Here is a 17271-nt window from a genome sequence, read left to right on the forward strand (position 1 = left end):
GGTAAAGTCATCGACACTAACGTTCAATGCACACGTACCGTCCGCTACCGCTCAAATGACCCTGTCTGAACTCCAAATCCTCGCAAACTACAATTTCAAACCGGGCACAGGGTACCATATGGCCACTGTAAGGCTGTAATATGCATCTGTTTGTGTATATACGGGATTGCAAGGCCCCGCTTATGAATATTAACTAGCATTCGCCTTTCTCGTCGCTGATTGGCTGGCGTCCATGAAGTAATTAACTCTCGCTCTCCCCAGACCGCTGGCACCTGGCACGTGTGGGCTCTGGGGTCACTGGAGTTCACGGGAGAAGACCGAAAGAAAACCAATTTTCCCTCAGAAAAGTACAAAAATTAATAATTTGAAATTGGTTTATGCCAAAAAATTTACTTGGATCATTTTAACAACTATCTAATGCCTATCTACACCAATTTTAAGGTCATTCCATTGTAATTCAAGGGAACAGGGTGCCACAATATACCGTTTTGGTAAAAACATGATCTTTAAACTTCAATAAAATCATTTTAGAGGCAGATATGAAAAAAATATGAAAAACACACCTCGGTATTGACCCACTCTACCCTTGTGCCAAATTTCAGGTCATTAGGTCACGGAACGACGGAGATGAATCGCTTTGAAGATTTGACAGGAGAAAGAAAGAAAGAAAGAAACATTACGAATACAATATATTTCACCATACCATATATGGTATGGCTGAAATATAAAAAAAACAGCCAACAGAAAACTTTGCGATTTTCCCTTTCACCATTTGTTTGAGGATTACAACACGGTGGCATTTGAGCCAAGTGTACATTCATGCATTGCCATCTAGTGTCTATCATCAGTACTGCAGCTATGATTATTATTTTTTCCCTAGATGATGCCAATAAGAACTATGTTGGACAGTGAATGTTGGACTCTGTAATGAGTCATTTTATTCTGACACACATAAAGGCACCATTAAGCACCCACAAATCCGAACCTGTTTAAATTTACTTTATATATAATAGTACTGCATTGAACAAGGATATTGATATGCACAAATACATGTAGCTTTAAACATTCTCACACAGAAACCCTTGAACTTTATATCAAAAGGTTGTAAAATATCTGCTTTTTTACCTATCAAAGATAGTGATGAGGAATTCAATCTTTTTAACAAAAGTCATGTTCATCTTAATTCAATGTACATTCAATTTCTACTACACTTGACTCAGTGGCAATTCAGTCTTCACCAGTCTAACTCACTTCACCTCACCTATCCCTTGACCTCCAAATGGGTCGTTGGGCACCATGACTTGCTACGCTGGCTAAAGAATTGTAAAATTTAGTCACAAAGTGAGAATAATTTATCCCAGGCCACAATGGGGTAACCTTTGCCTTCACAAAGAGGAAATATTACCCTCCTTGCAGACTGAGTCTCCTGGGCACTATTAATTTCACCCTATTTTTGCTGAATTCTGCCATTCATATCCCTATAGGACGACCTGATGGAGACTGTGTGGAGATCGAGATTATAGAATCCACTGCTCCCTAGGGGTGCCTACATTCTATTATTTTCTTTAATTTCTCTATGGAAATGTTTGCTCCACAAGAAATGATTGCCACTGACTTCCCATGGTACTTCTGTGCTGTCTGTAAGAAGGCACCGATGGCCACCCCAGCTGCTCCTTCCACAATCTGGGGGAAGACAAAGAGAATAGACAAAAATGTCAAAGACATTCACCTACTTGACCTAGGCCACAACAAGTAAATTTTATGGATGACATCTTCTGCAGACTGAAAAAATTATGAAATATGATGAAAAAAACAAGATGGCTACAAAAAACAAGAAGGCTAAATTAAAAATAAAAAAAACACCATATAAAACGTTGTGACAAGAATTGAAGTGATACAAGGGGCGTTCAATAAGTAATAACTCTGACCCACTTTCAGTTGTCTGATCTAGATGAAATTTTGCATGTGTAATGATTCATATCTCTATAGTTTATGCTGCAAAAAAGAGCTCTGAACTATTTGTGGTTTCTGATTTAATGGTGTTTGAACTGAGTTAGGTGTGAAATGGACCAGGTGTGAAATGGAGCCAGTTGAGTGTCGCGCAGTGATCCGGTTTTTGTATTTGAAAGGACGCACACCAAAGGAGACTTTTGATGAAATGAAAGAAACTTATGGTGATGATGCCCCATCATATGACCTTGTAAAACGCTGGCATCCTGAATTCAAACATGGCCGGAAGTCTGTGGAAACAGCTCCCAGACCTGGTCGTTCCTCTTCTGCCATTGATGAGGCATCTGTTGGAAGACCAACCTGGGGTGTCCTACAAAAACGGTGTCCAGAGCTGCATCAAACGATGGGAGAAATGCATAACTCTGGGTGGTTCCTATGAAGACTAATAACTGTGCCAAGTTTCATTAATCTCCTGCTATGGAAAATGAGTCAGAGTTATTACTTATTGAACGCCCCTCGTAAAACAATTGGTAGCACAGACAACAAATTATCCTATCTTCAAGAAGTGAACTATAGTGTAGTATAAGTGACACTAGTGTGGTAGACTTGTAACACTTACCAAGTTGGCAACTAGTCTGATGACTTCTATAGTGGTGCCACTCTTGCAACTATCCGACTAGTTTCACTTCTACAACTACAGTCATTGATACCTTGCTAGTATCACTTCTACAAGGACAATAATTAGGCTACAACACAATATATTTTCTAATTTTTGTACTCATCATGTTGACCATTTACGAAGAAGAAAACATTTTTCTTTCTGCGGCAGAAGTGCGGCAGCAGAAGTTATGTTGACGACAAATATCCGGAAACACACACTCACAGACACACCCAAAACAATATCTCCATTTTTCATAGATAACATTATACCTCCATGAAAGCACCAACTTACCAGAGATGAAAGAGAATGTCTAAATGCAAACATAAGGACTCTTTATTGATAATCTACTAAATGCAAGTCATATGTTCAGCCCAAAAAAGATCAAGCCATGCCATAGGAAGGCAGTTGAATTACCCTGGGTAGGAAATGTCTAATTTACCTTGCACAAAGACCCAATGTAACGCATGCGCACTTAAAGAGAAGACAGCTTGAACTGCAGACAAAAACATAACAAATTACCCAATTGCAAATGACATTTAGTTAATCGAAGCTCCTGTTTCTGGAGAGTGTTATGTTATTTTGCTGAAAGATGTACCCTGACAACACTCATGTCAAACATAGTTCCGTCCATAGGCTGGCCTGGTGACGTCAGCGACCAATGGAAAAATGTTGGACACGGAATTAAACGTAGATAACCTGATATCCCGCCTTTTGGAAGGTAATTTTGTCCATTTTTACCTTTACTGGTCCAAGTACCTCGAACCATTATGTAAACGTTTTGTGATTCATTTTAGCACAGGGTTCAAATCCCGTAGAGCACTGTTTGGACAGGACAGAGACCAGCCTCCAGAGACACACGGCAGCACATTTAACCCTCATGAGATGGGGAACAACAGACAATATTAACCAGACAGTAATTGACGGCGAGTGAAGTAAATCACACACGATGTGTTAAGTTCAGTTCTCACCCTGTTGTAACTACATCAATTCAATCATCAATTCAAATGTTGATGATGTCATCGAATACACCTTTCCCTTTTCTATTAGCATACACAATGTTCTTACCTTGTGATGATCTGCCATCATGAAGTAGATAGCATCTGATATAACATCTTCCTCCACCAGCACCCAGTCATCCACACACTGTTGGCAGATGGGGAAGGTAATCTAAAAAATACCACAAAATGATACATAAATCTGCAGTAAAACTGAAATATCAAAGTAGCTAACAGTTCCAGATATACAACTTGAAACACTGATTAGGACTGCAACACAAAGGACAAATTATGTAATGTGACCACAATGTCCATAGTCAGTACAGACACTGGTATGAATATGGCTCTGTACAGATCATTACAAACTTAAACAAAGTAAACGCTATTAAATTATCAATAACAAATTACTGTGATATGTCAAGTTAGCATCATCAATGCATATGTCTATGATTTCATACAAGTCAAGACAGTAAAATCAAGAAGCATAACAGATATTAGTATCAAAATGAATCAAACAATCATCTTTGAAGAGAAATAGCAGATCTGGAACTCACAGATCCTTCCTCCACTCCCCCTGCTGTCCCATCAGACAGAGTGTCCAGACTGGGCAGGTCCAGGATGCGCCCTGCCTCCACAGACTTGGCCATGACTGCAGAATGGGCTGGCTGACAGCCGACAACCTGTATCACGAACATGTGCAATTCTAAAATATGTTTTAAAACAAGTTTGCTCAGTGCAAGGCTACATAGAGCACTTCAAGTACAAACATACTGTACAAACATCTTCCACCTTGTGGTGGAAATGACCTTGTGATTATAACTTGAAGGCTCTGACAGGCCTTACTGTTGTGTCATCTATTCCTCACTTGCTTCAAGTGAAAATGAGAACCTAGCTTCAATTGGGGATGTCTTCTTTAATAGAAGGGATGAAAAGCTGAAAGTCTGGTGCTTGAGAACAGCCACACCCCAAGCACAATAAAGAACCCAACACACTTATCCAAAAATGAGGAGGGGTCCATCACAGTGTGAGTGGCTTGGACCTCATAGTCTTGTTCTCTGGTAACACCTTGAAAAGGTGATAGTCACATGTTATGCCAATCCTTCCACAAAATTTGATAAATCTCAATGAATAAATCAACTGAATATTTAATATCTATTCATTGTAACAGGCACATGATTTTTCAAAAGTGCTTACTATATAAGTGACAAATAATCATAGATGGGAACCTTCACAGTGGGCTTTACTGCCTTGATATATGCAGCTATTCCAGCAATCAGACCTCCTCCCCCCACAGGGACAAACACAGCATCAACATCAGGGAGATCTTCCACGATCTCTTTTCTGCATTAGGACAAAGTAGAAAAAATAACTAAATCCAGCACATAAATAGACTAGAATGGTGACATTTGCAAGCAAATATATAATGCTTACCTTCACATGTTTAGTCTAACATTGACTACTGTTATGCATTATGATTAGGCAGACAACTTGCTGTAACATAATAGATAAAAATTGTGCTCTATCTGTCCATTGTCTAATCACTGTAATTGCACTGAAGGCCACAGGGAAATATTTTTGCAGTGGTTTCAACTCCTTGACAGCCAGTTGGAAACTACACAGCGAGTCAGGTCCTCAAGACAGACATAGCAGTCGCTTTTGGCAGCGCAGTACTTTCTTGATCATTTATGTGTCACTTATTTTGCCATATCTACCCTCTGAATATGTAGTACAATACATTGTACTTCACTACCATATTGTTGGCAGTCAAACCTGTCCCAGCATTTGACAGGACACTGGTCTGGACTGACCCATAGTCATTGAGATGTCATGGTGCACAGTACGCTGTAACATATACAGTATATGGTCAAACTGGGCAACTTCGCATTATTGCACATGCCGGATAATTCCAAGAAATATGCTGGCAAATTGGTTGTGCAATTAAACAGCTTCTACTGTACATCTATATCCTAGAAAGTTGACTGGCATACATACCCTACTGTCCCCTGTCCTGTCATGACCTCCATGTCATTGTATGGAGATATGAACGGAATCCCTTCTTCCTGTAATATACAGAAAATTAAATGTGACTTACTTGCAAGGACAGATATACATGTACATGCTATTTCTATAGAAAAGGCATTATACCATAACAATACACATTAGGGACAAGTTATCATGACAAGCAATGACTTATTGTGTATAAATGGAGTATAATTACCAATATTGATAGTATCAGCTCCTTCTATATTCATCTTAGGCCACACCAATTTAATTTCTTGGTTCACGGATTCGCTCGCTCCTCCTTTTTGGGAAAAGAAATAAAAATAAAAATTACCACTCAGCAAATTTTCACCATTAATGAAACTATTCACCAACTTTCTGGTGTAGCAAATTGGCCTTTATATTATAAACTCGTTAAAGTGTGGGTACAGGTGCTGTTATTGTACAATAATAGTGTTTTTGTCCTTTTTTCAAGCTGAAAACTTTTTTTCTTTATGTTTTGGATTAGCCGTTACCTTTACCCCAACCATTTTACAATTTTTATTTTTATCTTTATTTCGCCCTCTAGCTCCATATTTCTTATGAAAAAATCCGTGAACCAAGAAATTAAATTGGTGTGGCCTTATGAACCCTTCAAATAACTGTCAAATGGTTAAAAACAAAATTGTGCTTTTATAAAGACGTCACACAATTAAATTATACGTATATAAAAACACCTTATGGTGACCTACCTGTGCTGTCTGCCTTGCTTTGGTTTCAGCCTCCACAGCATCTGTCCCATGATGCCTCAGGATGGCCCCCTGCCTGACAAGGGCCAACTCTTTTGTCTTGGACACATTCTCACTCAGGTATATTGTTCCCGTTAGACCAACTGTCTTCATTGCTAATGTCTAAGAATAAAACATTTCTAAATGACTTGTCTGAAGTTTCATCTACAAACAAATGCAAAGACAATGTAATAATACAAAATGCAATGACATTCCTTCACTTGTGTTGACAGTGTACTACGTATACTATGAGGGGAACTATCTCAGTAAGTGTAAACCAGCAGTGGTGGTACCAGGGTTGGCAGAAACGGCTGCCCGGTCGGTCGGCGGAAACCGCTGCTGGTCCGGAGGTTAGTTTTGGGGGTTTCGAGTATTGCATACAGCAGTGTAAGTGAAGTAAACAAAATGCCTACTTAAATATTCCATAACGGTTGTTAGATGTTGCTACATGTTCAAAGGAAGCTGGCCAAATTACTTATCTTTTGAAAAAAAAATTAATTTGACATTTCTTGGTAAGATTGTCCCATCCCCAGCTGCTACTTAGAACGTCCCCCCCCCCCAAAGAACAAGTAATAATAAAGAACAAGTAATAATAAAGTTTACTACTGTCCCCTATTAGAAGCGCCTCACACATATCCACGTGGCCACACACACTGCGTATTTTGGGGTCAACGACCTAACGTTAATATGCGCCGCATGGAATGCCGGAAACTTCCGATGAATCAAATCAATCCAACCTACAGTTTTCCATTTCAGAGTATATGAATATAAAATTAGTGTTGGGATTACATTTTTGAAAAAAAAAATCAAGGCGCTAATCATGAGTGCCAGGTGTACAGTTCTCAAACAGGACCTTCGTTTCTGCAACCTCGCTCTACTCAAATACCAAATAGCATTAAGTTCTTACAGTGAGGACACGGCGCGGCTCATTATCGACCTTATTAGCGTTAATGAGCTGGCAGCACCGAAATCTGGTGTTCACCAAAAACAAGCACAAGTTCAAATTACGCCGTGTTTGCGTTTTCGAATTTCCGTAATGACGGTAATGTTTACGATATTAGTACCACTGAGTTGTAGGGTCAGCCTACACGAGAAATGCACTTAAATACCTGCTGCGATAGCAAGCCATCTTGTTTACATTTGGTATACTCGAAACCCCCAAAACCAACCTCCGGACCGGGCAGTGGTTTCCGCCGACCAACCGGGCAGCTGTTTCCGCCAACCCGTGGTACCGATAGTAGGAGCATCTGGCAGCTCAATGAAAATTTGAAAAAGCTGTGTGGTTTTTGTTTTGTTTGTACTACTGTAAATGCAGAAACGTTTGTGGTGGGTTATGCTTGCAGTTTGTGTGTTGGCTGCTTTACTTAAAACCACTGCAAACATCTTCCCATTACAGGACTGCAGAATATGAAGCTACGGGTTCGCTTAAAAGGCTGGGCTGTCTACCAGGCCAGGCTACCTGGCCTGTCTACCTGGCCTGGCTATCACGTCAGGCTACTCAGATCCCCCCATTCATAGCCCCATCATATGGCACTCAGCCAAAATAGCTGATTGACAGGCATAGTAATTGCTGATCTCCAACCCTGCTAGTGCCAGTGACCCAAGGTTGCCCTGTCCACCACTGGCTGGGCCCTTTGGGAATGTGTCTGGGAGGCCTTGCTTGCAGCATGTCAGGAACACAAGTACCAGCACTGTGTTTGTGTATGTTTGTGGGTGTGTAAATGTGTGTGTGTGTGTGTGTGTAAGAATGGGCTTGCCAGCAACAGAAATTTGTTTCTTTATTGAATATCTATCTTCTAGAACAGAAACTTACCGTGGCCGACTGGGACAAAATGATTCTAACACTTCCGAGCCTAATTCCAAACGTCACGAGGCAGATTCCAACACTTCCGAGCCTAATTCCAAACGTCACGAGGCAGATTCCAACACTTCCGAGCCCAGTTCCAAACAGCGCGGCACATTCCAACACTTCCGAGCCCAGTTCCAATCGTGCCGCGGCAGGGTTTTCCAAGCGTGCCGCGGCAGGGTTTTCAAAGCGTGCCGCGGCAGATTCCAACACTTCCGAGCCCAGTTCCAATCGTGCCGCGGCAGATTCCAACACTTGCGAGCCCAGTTCCAATCGTGCCGAGGCAGGGTTTTCCAAGCGTGCCGTGGCAGATTCCAACACTTCTGAGCCCAGTTCCAAACGTGACGAGGCAGGGTTTTGCAACCGTGCCGCGGCAGATTCCAACACTTTCGAGCCCAGCTGTGGATATGCATCTGGGTTTCCCATCCATTGAAACAGATCACAGATTGCAGCACAATGTAGAGTTAGTCTGACACACTTTCATATGGTGATCGTATTGTGATATTGATATTTGCTTTTTTGTATACTTGATTTGATAAACAAAGTCAGTTTTTTGTACTATGAGAAAGGGTAGAAACATCGCTAATTCAATTTTTTCATATGATTTGATTTCAATGTTAAAATTCAAGTCCACTAAGATACAAAGGAAGTCATTGTTTTTGTAAGCTTGGTGTATTATAAGTACAAATAAAAATTTGCAGAGAGGAAAGAAGGGACTCAGGAGCTATCGTATGGCTGGGTACCAGGCTACTTTTAAAAAAAATCTTGTCCTGAAATTTGTGTACGTTAAATTGATAGAAAAAAAGGGTGCATTTGTATTTCTAGAGAGCTATGTTCTTCTTAGCATGTAGTGATAGATTGTCTTAATGAAAGCTTTGCTGAAACTTATCAGTGGTGCATGTGGCATAGAGACATAGTAATGACAGACACTGCAGCTTAATTTAAGTCTGCTTCATTTATTTAAATTTTTGACTGCACTAAAGAAATATCCTTTATGTAACCTTATCACTAAAATGTAACCTGGCACAAAGCATGTGGACAGAGCATCAGAGCAATGATTACAATACTTGAAGTTGGACTGTCAGTTGCTGTTGTTGTACATACAGAAGTATAAATTTCCATACTTTTTACCAATGCGTTTTGTGAACTATTTTGACACACACTAAAGGTTAACTTTGTGATGCCTTGCCTGAGTTGCCTCGTGTTTTTATTACCCATCATCATCATCATCATTGGTCGACGTGATCGCATAGCCGAAGCTAGGTACTCATTTTCACCTGAGTAAAGTCAGGAAAGCCGTCTAAAGTGCCTTTCCCAAGGGCACAAGATCGGTAACACAGCACGGTCCCACTGCGCTACGCGGTCCCACTGAACCCATCATAATGTGCTAAATTACAGCGGACAAGTATAACAGTATAATTTATTCTGTTTATAATTTCAAATATCCAAGGAGGTTTTATCGACAGGATTGATAAAAACACCTTGAATTAACACAACACACAGGCTTTTAGACTAGTGGGTACAAAAAGAAATCGCCCCGGTACCGGTACAACTTGCAACTTCTTAGTACTGACGACAAAATAAAGCCGAGCTGTGACCCTTGACCCATAAGATAAGGGACCATCCACTATACAGTGAGCAGTGGTCTCGGGAGCCCAAAGCCCAGTTCACCCTGCCTCGTCACGTTTGGAACTGGGCTCGGAAGTGTTGGAATCTGCCGCGGCACGGTTGGAAAACCCTGCCTCGTCACGTTTGGAACTGGGCTCGGAACTGTTGGAATCTGCCGCGGCACGCTTGGAAAACCCTGCCGCGGCACGATTGGAACTGGGCTCGGAACTGTTGGAATCTGCCGCGGCACGCTTGGAAAACCCTGCCGCGGCACGATTGGAACTGGGCTCGCAAGTGTTGGAATCTGCCGCGGCACGCTTGGAAAACCCTGCCGCGGCACGATTGGAACTGGGCTCGGAAGTGTTGGAATCTGCCGCGCTGTTTGGAACTGGGCTCGGAAGTGTTGGAATCTGCCTCGTGACGTTTGGAATTAGGCTCGGAAGTGTTAGAATCATTTTGTCCCAGTCGGCCACGGTAGAAACTATCTCAGCTTGTGCAACAAGAAGGGAGAGCATAAATCACTTGCTCACTGTAAAGCTAAACTTGTATTGACCAAGGGGGGTACTGTATAATTACATGTACCTCCTTGTTCTCTATGCTAGTATGCCATGTTGACATATACAATCTTTAATATATAGTAGTCACATAGCATTTTTGAGGCTGTGGATTGTTATCCACTGTACAATTTTTGTGTCCAGGACAGAGCCCAATCCTCTCCTTCCACTGACAATAATCTCTCCAACCCCCTTGTACAAGTTGGAGTGGGGTCTAGGTCTAACACCCTAAAGCATTTACCAAACACAGTACTGGTACAGTACTTGAATGTGTTCCTGACAGCTGCAAGGAAGGCCTCCCAGACACTTTCCCGAAGGGTCCAGCCAGTGGACACTGGCAGGGTTGAAAATTAGCAATTACTATGCCTGTCACAGTAGTGGCAAAATATTGGACATTCTGAAACATGGGGCATTTCAAAAACTTACAAATAAGCTTACAAACCAACGGGTTATCGATTTAAATACATCATTGTGTTTTCATAACAGTCTGCCTTCAGTGGCTACGAGTAAAATGTACACCAGGGGTTCATTCATGTCTCCCTTGGGAATTTCAGTACAGAGGAATAACAGGTTGCCCGGTGTCGTTCATGGCCCGTTGCTTGCCCGCTATCTCGAGCTGCGATGTTTTCGTCAACCCTTACGTTACGGAAGCCTGTCCGCTATCTCGAGCTGCGATTTTTTAGTCAACCCTTACGTTACGGAAGCCTGTCCGCTATCTCGAGCTGCGATTTTTTTAGTCAACCCTTACGTTACGGAAGCCTGTCCGCTATCTCGAGCTGCGATGTTTTTCGTCAACCCTTACGTTACGGAAGCCTGTCCGCTATCTCGAGCTGCGATTTTTTAGTCAACCCTTACGTTACGGAAGCCTGTCCGCTATCTCGAGCTGCGATTTTTTTGTCAACCCTTACGTTACGGAAGCCAGTTCAAGCCAGTTGCGTGTCCGCTATCTCGAGCTGCGATCTTTTCGTCAAACGTTACGGAAGTGGTCCTGTGTGGCTACCACGGCGTTCCAAGCTGTATAAAGTGACGTCCCCTCTGGCGTTATCACGTCTGCGTTGCACCCAGTTTGGTGCTGTTTCGTGTGTGAGGTTGACGATTTTGAAAATGACCACCAAAATCGACTTCATTTGTTAGATAGTGATTTTTGGCCGAGAAGGAGAACTAATATTCCGACATTCAAAATGTTGTGCAGAACTTTGGGAGCTTACATGTCCAATTTTCCTCTAAAGAACGCTGTGAAGGGGAAGAAACGTGAGGCCGGCGAGCCCACAGCTGGAAAAATCCGGCTGTTGGGAGAATTTAGCAGTCATCAGTACACAAGCTGTCACCGAGCTTCTGTTAAGCTTAAGCAAAGTTCTCGTAAAAATATTACATATAGCATAATCTAAAACATTTCGAAAAAATGTTTCTCTGGTAAACTGTGTAGTATGACCTTCGAGTTTACACTTGGAAGCACATTTGCTCAACACGTGCCAAGTCAGGCGTGCATGATGCTCAGTGGGGCATTCTCCAAAGATTCTGGTAAACATGATCTAAAAGAATCACACCGGGCTGTGTCTCCTTAAAAGATTATAGGACTGGTATTAAACGCTCCATTTTTTCATATTTTCGTGTCTTATATAGACTGTTTCGATATTCGTTGGGGCCCTGAGTGTTTGGATTTTGCGTATAATTGACCACTTCCGTCAACGGGCCACACAGGACCACTTCCGTAACGTTTGACGAAAAGATCGCAGCTCGAGATAGCGGACACGTAACTGGCTTGAACTGGTTTCCGTAACGTAAGGGTTGACTAAAAAATCGCAGCTCGAGATAGCGGACAGGCTTCCGTAACGTAAGGGTTGACTAAAAAATCGCAGCTCCGTAACGTAAGGGTTGATTAAAAATTCGCAGCTCGAGATAGCGGACAGGCTTCCGTAACGTAAGGGTTGACTAAAAAATCGCAGCTCGAGATAGCGGACAGGCTTCCGTAACGTAAGGGTTGACTAAAAAATCGCAGCTCGAGATAGCGGACAGGCTTCTGTAACGTAAGGGTTGACTAAAAAATCGCAGCTCGAGATAGCGGACAGGCTTCCGTAACGTAAGGGTTGACAAAAAAATCGCAGCTAGATACAGCGGACAGGCTTCCGTAACGTAAGGGTTGACTAAAAAATCGCAGCTCGAGATAGCGGACAGGCTTCCGTAACGTAAGGGTTGACGAAAACATCGCAGCTCGAGATAGCGGACAGGCTTCCGTAACGTAAGGGTTGACGAAAAAATCGCAGCTCGTAACGTAAGGTGGAAAAACTTGGTTGCGTGTGTCTTGTGTCTTGTTAAGAAGGACCACCCGTGCTAATGCCGTTATGTAAGGTTTGCTTGAAACTCGGTGTCCCTCTTGTGTCAGGATGGCGTGTGTCCCTTGTTAGGCTGTGGAGGGTTTTGGACGAAGGGTTGATGGAAAATGTGTATACTGTCCCAGCCCAGACAACATGGAATTCAAGTACCTGATTGGCATGTAAGGTGGATTGTGTTTCAAAAATCGGTGAATTCCCTTGGGTGCAATATCATTCTACGTTTAAGGGACTGTACGATATTTATCAGGGGGGGAGGGTTGGTGCGTTAGGGGGGGAGGGCCATGTTAATTTTTTTTGAGGTGGGGGGAGGGCCATGTTAATTTTTTTTTAGATAGGGGGAGGGCCATGTTAATTTTTTTGAAAGAATTGTTTATACTATTTTTTGCATTTTGCCGCCTTAGCGGCAAAATGCTCTGAGACCAGAATAGTCGCCGTTGTGATGGAGTGATGGAGTGATGTTGAGATGAACGGACCTGTTCAAAATCTGCACTGCATTTGTATACAACTTAAAAGCTCTGTCGTGAGTCATTGTCTGTGGTCCGTAATGGGGCCTGATATTTGATTAGATTAAATGAATGAAGTATGATATTCCTAAGATTGATGCAGCATATAATCAAATTATTGCTCTTACATTTTAACGTTGTATTACCAATTCATAAAGATGAAATGTTTTCCAAATAAATCGTGTATATATATATAACAGTTACATATAGCCTATCCCAGATTCCTTTGCGACTTAGTTAATATTCATTAGTAGGGTTTCCAGGCGGTGGTGTTTTCCGTGCGTGTAGCGATTTTCGATTGATCGCCGTGTAAAATTGAGAAAGGCCTAGAACTTCAAACTTACCAGAATTGTAGTATATAGTATGGAGGCCCTGGCAATGTAAAAATTTTAAGCAGGGGATAAAAGATTGTTGAGATATGGCCTTCGGGAAAATGCCTCGCGAGACGGGAAAGTCACTTCCGCGTTTACGTGTTCGAGCGCTCTGCGGGCATGGCGTTGCGTCAGCCTGATTTGCATCTCAGCCTTATTTGGAAGCAACCCATATATGGTAGGATTGGATAGACAAGAAAACAAGCTACAATTTGGTACGTGAACTTTTTTGTACCGCAATTTTAAGGTGGTTTACCTCCAGTTTGCAAATTTAGATGGCATTTTTCACCATTGATGTCTTATTTTTTTCAAAAAGTTGCATCCATGTGTGTAACAAGCGGTTTCTAAGCTTTAAAATGATGTATAACATGTGTAGGTTTGTTGTGAGTTAGCGATGTGAATGTTCAACATGTGCGACTCGCTCCGTGTGGTGTGCCGAGTCCGGGCCGTGAGTTACGGCCGTAGGACCCTGCATATAAATTTAGTTTATAGGCCAGGGAGGTTAAAGAAACCTCCTTGGTTAGGCGGGTCCATAATTATCAAAATATTCTCGTTTCCATGTAAATAATTAGCGTATTGATATTCATTAAATTGTATACAGATAGCCTTTATAAGTGTAGATACATTGTATGTTCGGACACGTTTGTTTCAGGTTTGAGACGCAAAACTTTTGTTTTCTTTGTCACCAACTTCATGAAAGGAAACATCATTTGTAAATGTGTCCAACGTGAGCATATTTACGTTGAGATGATCACTGAAGTTCAATTTTTACCTTGTAAGATCCAAAAAATCAATAACATAGCAAGTTGTGTTTGTTGTTGAATGTGATATCAAGGGCATAGAGGTTTTTGCTGATATTTCCAATGTTAAAAGTTTTCAGATTTGCAAGATGCTGCATTGGGAATAGCACCTGGAACATCATAGAAGAAATTGAGATGGCACAGAGGGAGAATTACAATGTATCAACCATTCAAAGCTGTGCAGCTTAGAAGAGGAGCTACCAAGTCTTTTCAAACATATGTTGTAATGTCAAAGAATTATCAATTGTTCAATAAACTTGAATAAACCAGTTACAAAGTCAGGTGGTCATGGTTCATAGGTAATATCTTTATATACTTTTGGTCATCAGATGTCGTAAAAGTAGTATTTCCTGGTGAAATGTGATAGTTTTGATGGCAAATTTAGAATTAGCATGTGCCAAAACCCTTTAGTAGTAAGGTATGCTGATATTCAATGCTTATGGTCAGACTGTGAAAGGGAATAACTCAAGAAGGGGTTGACGGATCATCATGATTATTGGTATGTAGATAGATTAAGTGATGCTTCGTGTAATTAAATATTAATTATGCAAATCAGAAGCTAATTTGCATAATTGATGTGGAAATTATCTAAACTATTTCTATTCTGTTATATTAAACATGTGATATTTGTCACTGAGATAGAGAAGAATGTTGATAGGTAATTTTTTATGTGGACTTATATAAGTGACAGGTGCCGATGACCTTTGACCTTTTGAGATATGTTACAAATTAGTATTTTTGATTACACATAATCTCGTAACCATGTCTCTAGAATGTCTGCAATAAACTGTGTTAAGAGAATCTACTACATATTTCCAATATCTGAAATATCTTAGTTATAGGATGAACAGTTAATTGATTATCGCTCTTCAAAAAGGGGTCATCTGGAAATAATTGGCCACTTTTCCAGCTGTGCCATGCTGAAAAAACTTAATTTTCAGCAGGTTGACCTCACCTGTAGTGAAAGAAAAAGGCAAATAAACACCTTATCTTTACTTGATTGCTACAAAATACTACTTGGACTGTGCAGAAAAGAACTTTTGAGTGGCACAATGTTTTTACTTTCTTAATTATTGCTAATTAGAAATGCGATTTTCACACCTGGCGCCACACCTGCGGACACCGCCCAGCAACTTTAAAGGGCCATATCTCTGGAACGGAAGGTCCGATTTTTGTTCTGTATATTCATAAATCAGCACCCTCTATTAGGGAACACAAATGTTCTGATTCCCCTGGGTAGAAAACAATTTCGACTGGAAACCCTATCATTAGTAGGATTTCCAGTGCGAAAATGGAAATTGCCACGATTTTTCATTGATCGCCCTGTATTATCGAAAAAGAACTGGACCTTCTAACTTACCAGATTTGTAGTATGTACTATGGAGACCGTGACAATGTAAAATGTTAAAGCAGGGGTAAACGATTGCTGAGATATCATTTTCTGAAAAGTGCGCTATGATGCAGAGAAGTGACTTCCGGGTTCAGGGGTCACTACACAAATACCTCTGACGTCAGCCTGATTTGCAGAGCTACGGTCCGGGATCGATTCCAGGGGAGGGTGATTTTAAATTGTTCTTGTTTCCTTTTTACATCCATTTAATATAAACAATAGTTTCAGCACATTCCAATAACTAGAAAAAAACCGTGTACACACGCAAACCTTGGCAAAATGCCAGCTTTTTTAAAGCACTTGTTTGTTTTGATATCTTGACATGGCCCTAAAACTGATAAAATAATCCTTCTGAATAGCCTAAAATGCAAGAGCTTCCGGGGGGCTTCGCCCCCCTAGGCCCCCCAAGGTGGCGCTGCCCTGGACCAGCGTTCCCGCCAGGCATACGTCATTCCGACTACGGACTTATTTTTTTCTGGAAAGACGCACTCGGCTCGGCTGAGTTTCCCCAAATATTTAAGTTACAAAAGCGGTGCACGGTAAATATGTGAAGAATCCAAAACTATACACTTTATTTCTTATCTAAAACATTTCTTTTGTTTCAAAAGGACAAAACTTGCGGCAGAAAAGAGGCCGCAATATTGTTGTCAAGCGTTGATCGAGTCGGCTGTGCACTGGCATTGGCGTCCGTAGCACATGGCGCGGCACGCCCCCCTCCCCAGACGGACTGTCGATCGCAGCGCCCAGCACGTCTTTTCTGGCTACTCCTTCAAGGCTACACCGGCACTGATCACTGCCAAAGACACAGCAGATCGCCCTCCTTCGTATAATATATAACGTTCTTGGTCTACTCTACTCTATGTAAAAAGAAATCCAGCGGTGAGCCAAAGATTTCACGCCGAAAACGGGGTTACCTGAGGTCGCACAAAACAAACGCACGCTCGTGGAAAATTACGGCGCGGCCTTGTAAAACACGACCGATTCGATAAATGATAAATTTGAGTAAAATCATCGGGTAAAATAGAAAAACACAAGGTGTGATGCCGCCGTTATTCTATAATCCTCTGGAAAAACTACTAGCATTTGATGCGGGAGGGCGCAACATCGATCGCACGAGGTAAAGCTCTTTATTCAATGCCGGAAAAAATTGGCAGGATTTTTCCATGGGCTGACGAACTCACTGGCTAGAGCCCTGTTTGGAAGCATCAAAAACCCAAAATTTTCATATAGATATGACTGGACAAATAATACCCGGGCCAGATCACGGACTGCTGATTCCCCGAGCTTATAGTTATAACGTATTTTTTGGGAGAGGGCGGACGTCGATTACTGAAAAACGGGAGTAAAAAAGGCAACCGGCATCCAATCTCAAGGGCATAATTTTCCTCTCAAATTGCAGGAAATTCTGTTTTAGAGGGTTTGAAAATCCAAATTTTCCCGGGGGAGCATGCCCCCGGACCCCTGCCCCGACGCTGTGAAAAAATCCTGGCGA

At 41.7% G+C, this 17271-nt stretch overlaps 1 protein-coding gene across 3 annotated transcripts in view; it reads right to left on the minus strand.

Annotated features, from left to right (window-relative positions):
* Positions 1-913: 913 nt before the first annotated feature.
* Positions 914-17271, minus strand: part of LOC118410170 (putative threonine dehydratase) — a 17490-nt gene continuing 1132 nt past the window's right edge. For all 3 annotated transcript variants that reach the window (XM_035811709.1, XM_035811708.1, XM_035811707.1), the window contains exons 3-8: positions 6339-6497; positions 5599-5666; positions 4833-4947; positions 4161-4286; positions 3677-3778; positions 914-1683 (exon numbers count right to left, since the gene is read on the minus strand). In XM_035811709.1, the coding sequence (XP_035667602.1) occupies positions 1537-1683; positions 3677-3778; positions 4161-4286; positions 4833-4947; positions 5599-5666; positions 6339-6488 (708 nt within the window). In that variant the 5' untranslated portion in view covers positions 6489-6497 and the 3' untranslated portion in view covers positions 914-1536. The remainder of the gene's footprint in view (positions 1684-3676; positions 3779-4160; positions 4287-4832; positions 4948-5598; positions 5667-6338; positions 6498-17271) is intronic.

Source organism: Branchiostoma floridae, chromosome 2 (assembly GCF_000003815.2).
Source record: "Branchiostoma floridae strain S238N-H82 chromosome 2, Bfl_VNyyK, whole genome shotgun sequence".
Classification (NCBI taxonomy): domain Eukaryota; kingdom Metazoa; phylum Chordata; class Leptocardii; order Amphioxiformes; family Branchiostomatidae; genus Branchiostoma; species Branchiostoma floridae.